General features: G+C 38.3%; 1 protein-coding gene across 11 annotated transcripts in view; it reads right to left on the bottom strand.

The window, feature by feature from the left end:
* The window catches only part of dock7 (dedicator of cytokinesis 7), a 58,913-nt gene extending 46,944 nt beyond the window's left edge, over window positions 1-11,969 (bottom strand). For 7 of the 11 annotated variants that reach the window (XM_088926857.1, XM_088926858.1, XM_088926859.1 and 4 more), the window contains exons 1-9: window positions 11,908-11,969; window positions 4,698-4,797; window positions 3,653-3,828; window positions 2,983-3,051; window positions 2,051-2,180; window positions 1,491-1,736; window positions 753-838; window positions 606-672; window positions 121-270 (exon numbers count right to left, since the gene is read on the bottom strand). In XM_088926857.1, the coding sequence (XP_088782983.1) occupies window positions 121-270; window positions 606-672; window positions 753-838; window positions 1,491-1,736; window positions 2,051-2,180; window positions 2,983-3,051; window positions 3,653-3,828; window positions 4,698-4,797; window positions 11,908-11,945 (1,062 nt within the window). In that variant the 5' untranslated portion in view covers window positions 11,946-11,969. The remainder of the gene's footprint in view (window positions 1-120; window positions 271-605; window positions 673-752; window positions 839-1,490; window positions 1,737-2,050; window positions 2,181-2,982; window positions 3,052-3,652; window positions 3,829-4,697; window positions 4,798-11,907) is intronic. The other 4 variants (XM_088926864.1, XM_088926865.1, XM_088926866.1 and 1 more) reach the window with 1 other exon arrangement.
* Window positions 11,970-12,788: the final 819 nt, after the last annotated feature.

Here is a 12,788-nt window from a genome sequence, read left to right as displayed (position 1 = left end):
AGAGGGTTTTAATGATTTCAGATAGAAAACGGTGATGGCGAAAATAACTGCGGCTGATGAACTGTGAGACCTGAGGCATGTCAAACTCTTAAAATGAAAATATAAAAAAAGGCGTCCCACCTTTATGACCAGGAAGACGTCTTGTGAGGGGTAGGTAATGGAGAAGATGGCGGAACGGGCGAGAGTGGAGATGGCGGCAGTCTGAATGTGAGGCCGGAGCATCGATTTCATTTGCTCAGAATTTAGGTCAAAAAAAAAGTTTTCGGATATCTTGAGAAAAAACAACACAAATATAAAGCGAGAAGAAACAAATGCACTGTTAAGACACAGAAATGTATAAAAGTGTTTAATCACATAATAATTCTATGTGAGCATATGTTAAACATTTCTCCTTTCCAACATTACAAAGCGTAAGACTACCCTCTAGAGGAAGCTAACAATATTCTAGTAAGGGTAGTGCCAGGGAAATGACTTCTTATATCTATAGTCGAATTACATTTCCAGAAACCATGTCCAAGTGTTATCTTGTGAATTACAAAAAAATACAGGTAATACTGAATTAAACTATTTCTTCTGCACAGAGAGCATTTTAAGTAAAAGCCTACCTTCTTTTTCTCCTTCACATCATAAAGGGCCAAACTTGCGAAAATGGGCTCAATTTCAATTTCAAACCTTTAATCAAAAGGCACAATCAGTCAAATATTTCAGTTCTCTCATTACCTGAAACAAAATTTTAAATGTGCCATACTTACTTCAGTGATAAACACTTAACAAGCAGCCTCTGGCCAAAGTGTTCTTTAGGGACATCAGGCACACAGTGTCGTTCAATGGGCTCTTCCTTTGATTTAAGGATAAAAATCTCACTTCACAATAAATGTATTTTGAAAAATAACCAATATGCAAACATTCCAAGCACGACTCAAACCCTTAAAAATACGATCCGCATCAAAAAGGATCAATCTGCAAGTGCATGTATTAGCTGTATACATACAATTAATATATACAAGAATATATATTTATGTATATATACAAGAAACAATTAAGAAAACACATAAAATAAATTTTAGCATTTGTGGGCAGAAGTTGGTTTTAACGTTTTTTTTTTAATTTTCTAGAAAAAAAATCATTTTCTGAGCAACCTAAAGATTATTATTTTAATAATGGAACATTTAGATACACGAATGTTTCAACCCTAGTTATAATACCAATCATATGAGTTAATACTAAGACACACCTGAGACTCATTACCAAGACATAGAAAATGTTTTAATCGTGCATGTTCCACGGCAAAAAAAAAACGTTCGTATTTGAGATATTTTTGCACATCAGGAGAAGAAGCTTTATTTTTCCCTGCAATGAGGGATCACGAGTTGCGGCAAGCTAACTGTGACTGGGGTCATCCTGTCTGGCCTAGCCTTTAATCTTCAGGGCCGGTAATTTGGCCGATGGCGGCAATAAGATAAGGTTCATTTTTCTTCTGGAGACAATACCTCATCCAGAGCAGGGTGAAGGGCAAATAGCTCCCTGTGCCTGTTTGATTTCCTGGTCTCCTCGTTCTGCCGATCGATCTCCTCGTTCGGGGCCCTGTCCAGCAGGTTGGGCAGCAGCGCGTCAGGGAGGGAGTTCTTCAGGTCGAAGATACTGCAGGCCCAGCTCCCACGCGGCGTGTCATCGATAGACAGGGACCTTCTCTTAAGGTCGTCCTGCAAACATGAAGTTTTGATCTTGAAATAAATCTTAAAATAAAAGAAAGAAGAAAAAAGTAAAGCCAGATGTTCTCCGTGCTGCTGCCGCAGTGGCTTTCGTAAAAACTAAAAAGGGCGAGTGAAGGGAAGTATTAATGCCTCTGCACTGAAACTCTTAACCGAGACTTGCTGCTATCAAAACATATAAGTGGCCCAACTCCAGAGTCAGATTTAAAATATGAAAGTACGCTGGAAGAATAAAACGTTACAAGCAGTGCATCCAAGGACCCGATAAAACATTTACCAGCTCAGCAAAAGCCTCATGTGCAGAAGTCTCATTGTGGAGGCAAAGATACCCCAGTTACCTGATCGTCTTGGTAGCTGCTGTTATCGGGCATTTCATCAGATTCAAAGACCTGTTTTGGGAGCCCTTTCTGCCGCTCCTTTTGTTTGTCAAGAGTATTAGGGTTGAATCCTGTCCCTAGTTTATGGTATCTAGATAAAGAAAGCAAAGACGGGCATGATTCTGTTTTTAGTTGGGTTGAAATGTCAGAGACCTACCATATGAAGTAATTAGCGTACACCACAGCAGACAGTTCAGCACCTATACTATGAGGTATGAAATGCATTTATTTTACATATCTGCTGTACTTTAACCGTTAAAACCACACAAAGATTTTCTGTCTTAAATCTCTGTAAATAAATACGGGATCACTCATTGCTGGTGACATTCAGGCAATATCCTTTGTGAGAAAAGTTTCACTGACAAGCAGCAAGGAACCATGTCATAAAGTCTCCTTGCGAAAGAAATGCAGAGCGCCTCATGTGCAGAAGGTACACTTATAAGCCTGCTTATCAAGTGCAGCAAAAAATAGCTGTTCTGTGATTTGGACTGAGATGACACGAGTTAATCAGCCACAAACACTTGAGTTAGAGAGTTCTAATTTAACTCAAATGAACTGGTTCTTTCTGTACTGTGTATTCATAGTTCTTTCCGTGGAAGTTCAGGTTTCTAACTGCATAGGCAACAAAGTATTGAGGCTAGAGCAGCACGAGAAGGCCTGAACCAGCCTTTTATTTGAGCGTGTAAAAAGATCAAGCTTGTCAAACCTCTTCTACCTCTCACACAAAGGCCAAAAAGCACACCTGATACACTCAAACTCTCGGGATAAACCACCATATACAGTAATAGGAAAAGAAAAAAACCTCTTTCAAATAAGTACATGGTTACACCCATATACAGTATACATAAAGCTGATGATAAAAGAACAAGACGTCTAACACGAAAACTGCTTACTTTCGATTTACAATCGCCCAGTCTTCTGTGTAGGATCTGGTGCAGTCCCTGACATGAGGATCATTATCACTGGAAAGGTATAGAAAACATTACTGATGCTTACCACCCTATCTTTCATCTATTGAAAGCTGATGAGTAGAACAGGCTGAGATACTTGACTATAACCTGCTGTCACTGCTGAAGGTTCTTTAGAGCTGAAGAGCTGAAGTTCATAAAATTTAACATGGCAAAAAAGACAATGTGGACACAAATTAACTCAATATGTTTCTCCATCTGTCAGTTACAAGTCCAGTAGTGGCTGGCAGAGTCACTGGGAAAGCTAGGAGTCTTTGGCAAGACTTATTTATCAGTAGTGCCGTGGATGTTACTGAAATTCTGATGAAACATTTTAATCAATGTGAGGACGAGAGACTGGCAGCAGTTCCTGGGCTTAAGGACTGCGGACCCTGTTATTTCTGTTACTTGAGAAGACCGGAGCTCTGCTTAACTAAGGTAAAATGTTCTGTCTGTGACCTGAGATCCAGTGCAGAGAAGAAAGTGAGGTGAAATTATGAAAAACAGGAGGGACACAATACAGTATACAGTATCTGGGCCCAATTCTAAATTTCCTTCTTTCATCCTGTTTACAGCATCTTCTGTGTTCTCTTGTTTTATAAGAAGCCCCTCTCACCCCTCTTCCGGCACAGCCTGTACTAGTGTGCGACACTCTCGGGGGGTGTAGATCACTTCAATGTCATCAGGTGGGAACTCTATGAGGTCCCTCAGGGGGCCTGATTCAACAACAGGAGGATGAGTGTGCAGATATTCTTCAAAATCCACCGGGTCCACAGCTTCTGTGAGTGGAACCTGCAAACAGAAAAGGGGACCTGAGACAAGGCAATTTAAAATACCTGCAATTAGCTCAATTATAAGCTAATACCATTACTGTATTTAGAAAAAAACAATGAAAGAACACACACTTGAACAACAGTAACTTAACAGACAAAAAACATTTTATTTAGCATAGACAGTTGCCCAAACCATTTATTTCACGCCTAAAAGAGAGCATAACCTCACAGGTTAAGTACAGAGCTTTACACTGTACAGCCACTGTGACAAACAAATGTAACTGTGTTTATGATTTATAAATTGAAACTTTTGAAGTAAGCAGATGCATTTGAATACTGGGCACAGCTACAAATAAGACCCACTAAGAAATGGTGGGTGCTTCTAATCGCTTCAGCAAAGGCTTTGCACAGAACCAATGAGAGAGAAGCCAAACAGCAAGTTCAGACTTAATCACAACATCCTCCAATCAAAAATGAAACCGAACTAAAACTGAACACTCAATACCAAGAGATATCTGCCCTGTTTCTGTGGTTACCACAAACAAGCCGAAGAGGGAAATACCAGGAAAACCAAGTTGTAGCCAGAAATAACAAGCTGTAGTCAAGTGAAATAAATATTAGAACAACTGAAACTGTCAGAAAAATACAATACATGTCAAGAGGGAAAAACAACTGTCATATGATAAAAGAGAGACAGCTTGATTTTTTAAACAAGTACACTGCTGAAAATACAAAAACTTAACATTAACAAAATGACTTCACTTCTCCGTACTCATTAAAAGAATATATTATATATATATTTTTTCAAAGCACAGACAGAAATGACTATCCTATCAGCAGCTAGACATGGTCTCCTGTGGTTTTTGCTGATGTCTTCTGTTTACTTACTGTGTTACTGGAAGTGTTGGAACCAACATTTAGGTTTTTCAGGAGCTGTGGGGATCCCCCATAGCCGGCAATCTGTTTCCGCACCTCAGCTGCTACAGTCCTGAAAAACACGAAAGCTCTTCACAGACACACGTCAACCTGCACGGAAAATGCTCTCCATGCTCCAGTACGTTTCTGGAAAAGAACCCACAAACCAACATGGATGAGAGCTCAGGACTAAAAGTCTGGTCAGAGACAGATGACAGAGATGAGATGCAATTCATGTTTCCAACCAGATAAAATTCAAATCTTCAGCCAACTTTATTTTTTATCTAGTTTTGGAAAAAAAATCAGGACAAAATCCATATAGCATGAAGATTACACTGTTCTACACTTTGTCAGGATCAAGACAAGCATTCAATTCAAGATTATCTTCTATATGAAGTAATGCAAATTATCCATTTAAATATTGGAAGAACAGCAGAAAGCAAATTATTTATAGATATTTAAAAGAAGAAATATCATCTTTGAAATAAAGAATGTTAATGGTATTGAAGACAAAGGAAAAGGATGGAGAAAAGAAACTTCGTGTCCAGCATCAGTTTAACTTGATACAGGCAGTTTTGTGTGTGTGAAAATACTTGTAATGGAATCTGGATTGCCTCACGGTTCGGGTAAGGACCTTTTGTGTTTCATCTAACAAGGCTGTACATTAGACTTGAAAGCTGAAAACAAATAAAAGCTTGTGGACCTCATAAAAAAGGGCTTTGGTAAGCATTTGGAGAATCTTTCTGAATTACTGTGGCCCATAAATGGGTCTGCACTGCTACCTTGAAAAAAGAAAAAGCTAGCAGACAAACGTAAATATGAAGAAAGCACCTACTAAGGTAAAATCACGCCATCTGTCAAAGAGGTGACCATTTTTAGATAGTGGCTTTCTAAAAATGTGAAATTTCAAGAATCTAAGATCATCTCAAGAACGCAGTTCACAGCACCCCTGAAACATTTAATTAACAGCAGAAGCCCAAAACTGCAGATCTCTCTGCTGAACCCTTTTAGCTAATACCATTGTGAAATTATCACTGTAAATCCATCGAGTTAAAAATCCCACACACTGCATTCAAGACTGCAGGATAAACATGCTTCTTGTTTGCTATTGCTCATTAATGACAGGGTGTCATTTTCCTTTAAGAACACATGTTTGTTTCTCTCATTTTACACATTTATGTAAAAAACAATCTCTGATCATGGGATATAATGTGAGAAATGCCAATAGTAACATTTTCTCTTCCATTTTGGTTCTGGGCTTAAATACATCAATATGAAAATGCTGTGTTCACTTAGTTTTCGCATTAACTGAGAACTACCTATTTTTTGGGGGGGTGCATATTGCAGGAGTTCCACTTATCAAAACAACTCAACTTGCTGATGTTTCATGAAAAGCTGTGTCTAAGGTGATGTCAGCAAGTCTGACTGAAAGACATCAGCAAAGGGCAACTTTGGTATCCACGCATTCATTCTAAGTGCAAGGCAAAACAGGAGAGCAACTGTATATCAACTGACCATAGACTTCAAACTAGGAGATGAGTTTCATAAAAAAAACAGTTCCACAGTCACATTGCTGTGCACAAAGCTCTCATCACACCTGGCAATGCACACTGGCAAGTCCAGTGGTGCGAAACAGCACAGACGATGGACTACTGAATAATGAAGAAATGGGATATGGTCAGTTCCAACACTAAGTGAAGGTTTGGATGGTTCCGAAATGTTGTAGGGGGAGCATTGCATGGATTGCATTTTATTTTCTTAGACAGAGTCAATGCTAATAGGTATTTAATGGCTAAGAGTGATCATCTTTACCCCATGTTGCAGTATTTCGTTCCTGTTGGGAGAAGTGTCTTCCAGACTGACAATGCCACCACCAAAGAATAATCATTGGTTACCCAATGGTTTGACGGGTGTGACACTGATGTTATACATATGTCATGGCCCTCTCAGTCACATGATATTAACCCAATTCATGGGATATTCTGGAACGAAATCTGAGACGGCGTTTTCCACTTTCATCCATCAAGCACGAGCTGATTGATACCACACACCCCCCTGCAGAATTCCAGACAATGGCAAGCTCGTCACGGCGCATACAGGCAATATATGTTGGCCAAAGACCCCAAAAAGTGACCTTGGGGTTTCCATTTCTGGTTCACCACATATACTTTAAGTAAAAAAAAAATACTGGTGGCTTTATTTTCTGGAATTCGTGTGAAATAAACCTTTCACTTCTCTGCCTTTTGGCTAAAACCAAAGGTCTTTAAAATTAAGAAACCTGCATCCATGCTAACACAAAGCAAACGGCTTGCTCGTGTGGGATTGTAGGCACATATTCCCTAAACTTAAGTAATTGTGACCTTTTCCATTTTCTAAACGCTTCTTCCAATTCTTCCACATCTCAGCAAGCAACGGGCACAAGGCAGGGTACACCCTGGATGAGACACCAGTCCATCACAGGCCACAATCCAAAACACTTGCTCATTTAGAAATTGTAGGCACATATTCTATAATGTTTTGAAATTCTGACAATGTAATTAATTTAGACTTACCAATTATTTTTGTTGTACCCATCTGATTTATCATTGCCTACTGTGCGTTTTTACATCTTGGATTTCAGCTACGAGCCCCGTGACTATACAGAGGAGAACGAGGGAGTGATGGCAGACACCTCCAACCTGCCCACTTGAGGCCACTTGTCTTTTAACACATAAAGATGAAACTGTCCATTACAGGAGATTCAGCATTGATTGAAGCAAGCACATACGGTCATGTGAAAAAGAAAGTACACCCTCTTTCAATTCTATAGTTTTATATATCAGGACATAACAAAAATCATCTGGTCCTTACCAGGTCCTAAAATTACAGGTAAATCTAACCTCAGGTGACAAGCAACACAACAGATTCCACTATGTCATTATTTATTTAACAAAAAATAAGCCAACACGCAGAAACCATGTGTGAAAAACAAAGTACACCCCATGATTCAGTAGCTTGTAGAACCACCTTTAGCAGCAATAACGTGAAGTAATTAATTTCTGTATGAGTTTATCAGTCTCTCACATCCTTCTGAAGGAATTTTGGCCCACTCTTCTTTACAACATTGCTTCAGTTCATTGATGTTTGAGGGCATTCATCAGCTCTCTTAAGGTCCCGCCACAGCATCTCAATAGGGTTGAGGTCTAGACTTTGACTTGGCCATTTCAACATCTTGATTCTTTTTTGTTTCAGCCACTCAGTTGTAGATGCACTGGTGTGCTTGGGATCATTGTCCTGTTGCATGACACAATTTCGGGCCAAGCTTTAGCTGTCGGACAGATGGTCTCACATTTGTCTCTAGAATACTTTGGTATAAACGGAGTTAATGGTCGACTCAATAACTGCAAGGTGCCCAGGTCCAGTGGCTGCAAAACAAGCCCAAATCATCACCCCTCCACCACCGTGCTTGACGGTTGGTATGAGGTGTTTGTGGCAATACTCTGTGTTTGGTTTTTGCCAAACATGGCGTTGTGCATGATGACCAAACATCTCCACTTTGGTCCCGTCTGTCCAAAGGACATTGTTCCAGAAATCTTGTGGTTTGTTCAGATGCAACTTTGCAAACCTGAGCTGTCTTGCCATGTTCTTTTTGGAGAAAAGGGGCTTTCTCCTAGCTACTCTTCCATGAAAACCATTGTTCAGTCTTTTTCTGATCGTACTGTCATGAACTTTAACATTTAACATGTTAACTGAACCCTGCAGATCCCTATATATAGCTCTTGGGTTCTTTGCAATTTCTCTGAGCATTATACAGTCTGACCTTGGGGTGAATTTGCTGGGAGGCCCACTCCTGGGAAGATTGGTAACTGTCTCGAATGTTCTACATTTGTAAATAATGGAAATTTGTTTGGAAATGGCCTTATAACCCTTCCCAGATTGATGAACAGCAACAATTGCTTCTCTTGAGTTCATTGCTGATGTCTTTTCTTCCTGGCATGGTGTTAACACACACCTGAACGTTCCAGACCACCAAACTGCCAAAAGTTCTGCTTTTATAGAGGTGGTCACACTTCCTGATGATCAACTAATCAAGTGCATTTGATTAGCAGCACCTGGCTGCTAATTCCCTTCTCAATTCCTATGGAACCAGTAAGGGTGTACTTAATTTTTCCCACATGGTTTCTACATTTTGGCTTACTTTTTGTGTTCTAAATAATGACATAGAGAAATCTGTTATGTGTCATCTGTTATCTGAGGCTAGATTTGTCTAATTATAGAAGTTGGTGAGGACCAGACGACTTATTTATGCCCTGATGTGTAAAACCATTGAACTGAAAGAGGGTGTACTTACTTTTTCACACGACTGTAGCCACAAATATGACTTGGCACCGCTTAGTCAGTTGAACGAGTTAGCTAGTGACATAAACCAAGCTCGAACCCTTGATCATAAAATTCAGCCTATGCTCAGGCCAGAGACTTTGCCCATACAACCAAGCAGGAGAACCCATAATATTTCATCTGTATTGCAAGTTTAAAAATAATGAAGAGCACATTAAAATTCTCACTTGCACACATGACTGATTTAATTTGGTGAACATGTAGCGATCAATCCAGAGTAGTCAGTGCATGTGGTTTTTTCCAGTTCTTTAATAGCGGAGACAACTTTCGTGAAGATGCCAGAGTCAACCATAATGTCTTTGTGGTGGTGCCTTTGCAAGCTTGGAGGTCTAAACCCACCCACACCCAAGTCTGGGCCCCTTAAACAGATGAAATTTATCTTAGGGAACATACAACTATATTCTCTGCTGAATCACCGGATTGACTTGAAATGTGTGCTTGAGATTTTTTTTTCTTGATACCATAACAAACACCCTGTAAGTTCTTTATAGAAGATATCATGGAATGATACAATATAAAACCAGAAAAAAAGAAAATTTACCAACTTCAGTTTCCCAAGGAACATTATGTTACGCCTTACAGCACAGCAACACACTGTCAACTGTAAGACAAACAATGGCTCTCAGTATCCTTCATATTTATGGAAATAAGATGATTCAGTCACTGTTTTTAATCCTTTGATGCCCTTCAACATCATATTTAAAAACGCTGGTTGTTTCCCTTGGCAACAAGAAATTTAGAAAGGAAACGTCTTAATCCAGTTTGATTGTCTGTCACCTCAAAAACAACATCTGAAAATACACATCAGCAGGGATGTTCACAATAAGACTGCAAAAAAGAAAATCAGTGAAGCAGCAAAGAGCCTTAACTCATATTAACATGTTTATTTTCTCTCACGCAGTCTATTATTCCTTTAACATGCATTTATTTATTTTAAATTGTAATGTGTAGATGATAACTCCACATGATCCAAGCATTCAAAAACCAATATAATTATAACTTGTGGCCCAGTGTGTGTTACTTTCTTATCCACAACAGTATCAACAAAAATATCTAACAAAACGCCCAACGAGTCCGTTGTACATTTCGCATTCTCTTAATTTGGAAACAGGTATTAAAAACTGACACTAAAAGGCATATTTTAAAGCAGACTATGATTAAAAAGCAGTGAAAGACAACCTTACATTTGACCTCAACATGGCTAAAAAGAAATCCTTGACTTGAAGAGTGTATTCATTAATCAACTAACACAACCTGAATAAAGCCCAGAGTTTTCTATAGATAGCACTTCCTAACTAGCTAGTAAATTACAGTGAAGTTGTATTGTTTACAGTAAGCATGCAGTTATAAGCACAACCCACTTGTCTTTGTCGGTAAAGAATTCTCAAGCCAAAGTAAGGTACTATAATTACAAGGTCTTCATCATTCTTGGGTTTCAAAACATTTACTGTACAACTCCTTTTTTCTTCAAAAGAAGGTGAGAAATCTGATGTTCAAAAAGATATGATTTTAAAACACATTAAGGAAGGTTTAATGTTATATATGCACTAATGTAATTAGTAGATTGAATAAATATCCGAGACTGAAATTTCCTTTAATTTTTCAATCCTGTTTTCACTTTTTCAATAAGATTTTTAATCTTATTTGAAGTTCAGACTTTTTTTCTCTTCATGTTTTTTTTTGTTTACATCTCTTCCTGTTTTGGGTGGTTGGGTTGTGTAGTGTTCTGCATCCAATCCATTTTTTGGATCCAATCAGCCAAGATTACTCAGAAAGATAAGTGCTTTAAAACATAATAATAAAAATGAAGCACTTTGTAACATGCAGTTAAAACTCTTCAGTTAAACACACTTAACCAGAACCATATGTTTCTAACATATCAGATATCCTGCTGCGATTTTACAATGAGCATTTTGTTTTTCATATGTGCACTAATAATTTGATTAGATTCTTAAATGTGGACCATTTTTGGAACATTTCACATCTGCCTTTTCTGTTTCCACATATATTAAACAATATTTACGTTTCACAACTATGTATTTGTACCTCTTTTAAAATATTCCAGACTAGACTCTGAAAACAAAGGTACTGTTTTAACAGATCTTTTCTAGTTTTCCTGTAGGGAAAAGGCTTCAGTTTAAAGATGGAATTAAGCACTGTATTTTACAAGTTCACATTATATTGATATCATCAGTAATAACAACAGACGCAATTGTAGAAATAGTAAAAATATGATATGAGATTATATAACTTCTATCGTGCTCTTGTCTTGAACCTTACGTTTCTCTATAAAGAGAAGAGAATATGATATAAGGAATATTATTTCTAATATGGCAGTTAAAACACATGTGAATCGAACGACGTACTAGTCTGATTAAATACAGGTTTTCTAGACTACATAAAACTGTATTTAAAAAAAAATAATTTCTTTGCAACGGGACAGCCTAAAATATACTATTTGCATTCATCTAAATTGCAGGCTGTTTATAAACGATTCCTCTTTTGTAGCCGTTCTCCAAAATGATACAATGATTTCCTTTATACAGGGACGAAAAATTCAAGCTTACTGCAGACAGTGGAGGAAAAGGGTACAATTTAAAAAAAACATAACAGTAGGAAAAACAGGCTGGGGAGTCTGGGCGGGTCATTGGTGCATCTTTAATACAACTAGGCCTTATTTGGAAATGAACTGCAGGAAAACTAGGACCCACTGACTGAAGCTACCCCCCGACAAATGAAAACGGAGCCCTCGTGAATAAGGTAATCATTCTAAAAAGGCGTTAAAAACGTGATTAAACTTCCTTACCTGCTAATTTTCTGAGCGAAGGCGCGGCGTTCAGCCATGACTTCGGTCGCTAGCTGGTGGGGTTCCCAGGCTCTCTGGATCTGCGCTGTTGGAGTAGAAAGGAGGTGGTTGGAATTAGGTACCGTAACTAACAGAAAATACGCGCGTCAACAAAATAAAAACAAGTCTGCCTTATTTACGGTTGGCAACAAGACAGTCTGTCTAAATTTACATCCTTTCTCCTATATCGATTTTATACACGTATGTAACGTTGGTAGGAGTTGTGTAAGGATAGCTGAAAACGGTCGTGGAGCAGACTTGAGGGGACTCACGGCAAGAAATGAGCTAAACACACCATTAGTATGTAAGTTACCAAGTTCATATAACTTAAACGCGTGTAGTTGAATCGTATTAAGTTATTTTTAAAGTATCCATTAAAGATGTTAGCCCCGATAATAAATATACGTATACTTCTAAGACAGGAAGGTGAAAAATCGAGCCCATAGTTTTAAAAGCTTAACATACGCAGGGCAATACCATGTATAAAAAGTGGTTAAACGGCGAAATAACACCTAAAATAGTAAAAAAGTTAACTTACTATGATAGGGGAGTGTTTTCTACTTTGAATACATTACCTGATTTTATATTGATATTATTATAACTTATTTTGTCTTTCAAAATGCTCAGCGTCTGCAACATTATAAGAAACTGGTTCGGATGAATTGTTGGGTACAGTAATGAATGATTCATATCCTGTCTGGAGGGAAACAATCTTCTGGAATCGGAAATCTAATAGCTAATAATCTGTGAACTGCATGTCGTTAGCACACTTACATCTGGCCAGCGTAGTTTCCTGAGATTCCTGTTACACATGCTATCAACAAGGAGAATGTATTATTTGC

The sequence above is a fragment of the Atractosteus spatula genome, chromosome 11 (genome assembly GCF_055471065.1).
Source record: "Atractosteus spatula isolate fAtrSpa1 chromosome 11, fAtrSpa1.hap1, whole genome shotgun sequence".
NCBI classification, from domain to species: domain Eukaryota; kingdom Metazoa; phylum Chordata; class Actinopteri; order Semionotiformes; family Lepisosteidae; genus Atractosteus; species Atractosteus spatula.
Note: the sequence above shows the minus strand (reverse complement) of the source record. Positions and strands in the feature narration are given on the sequence as shown.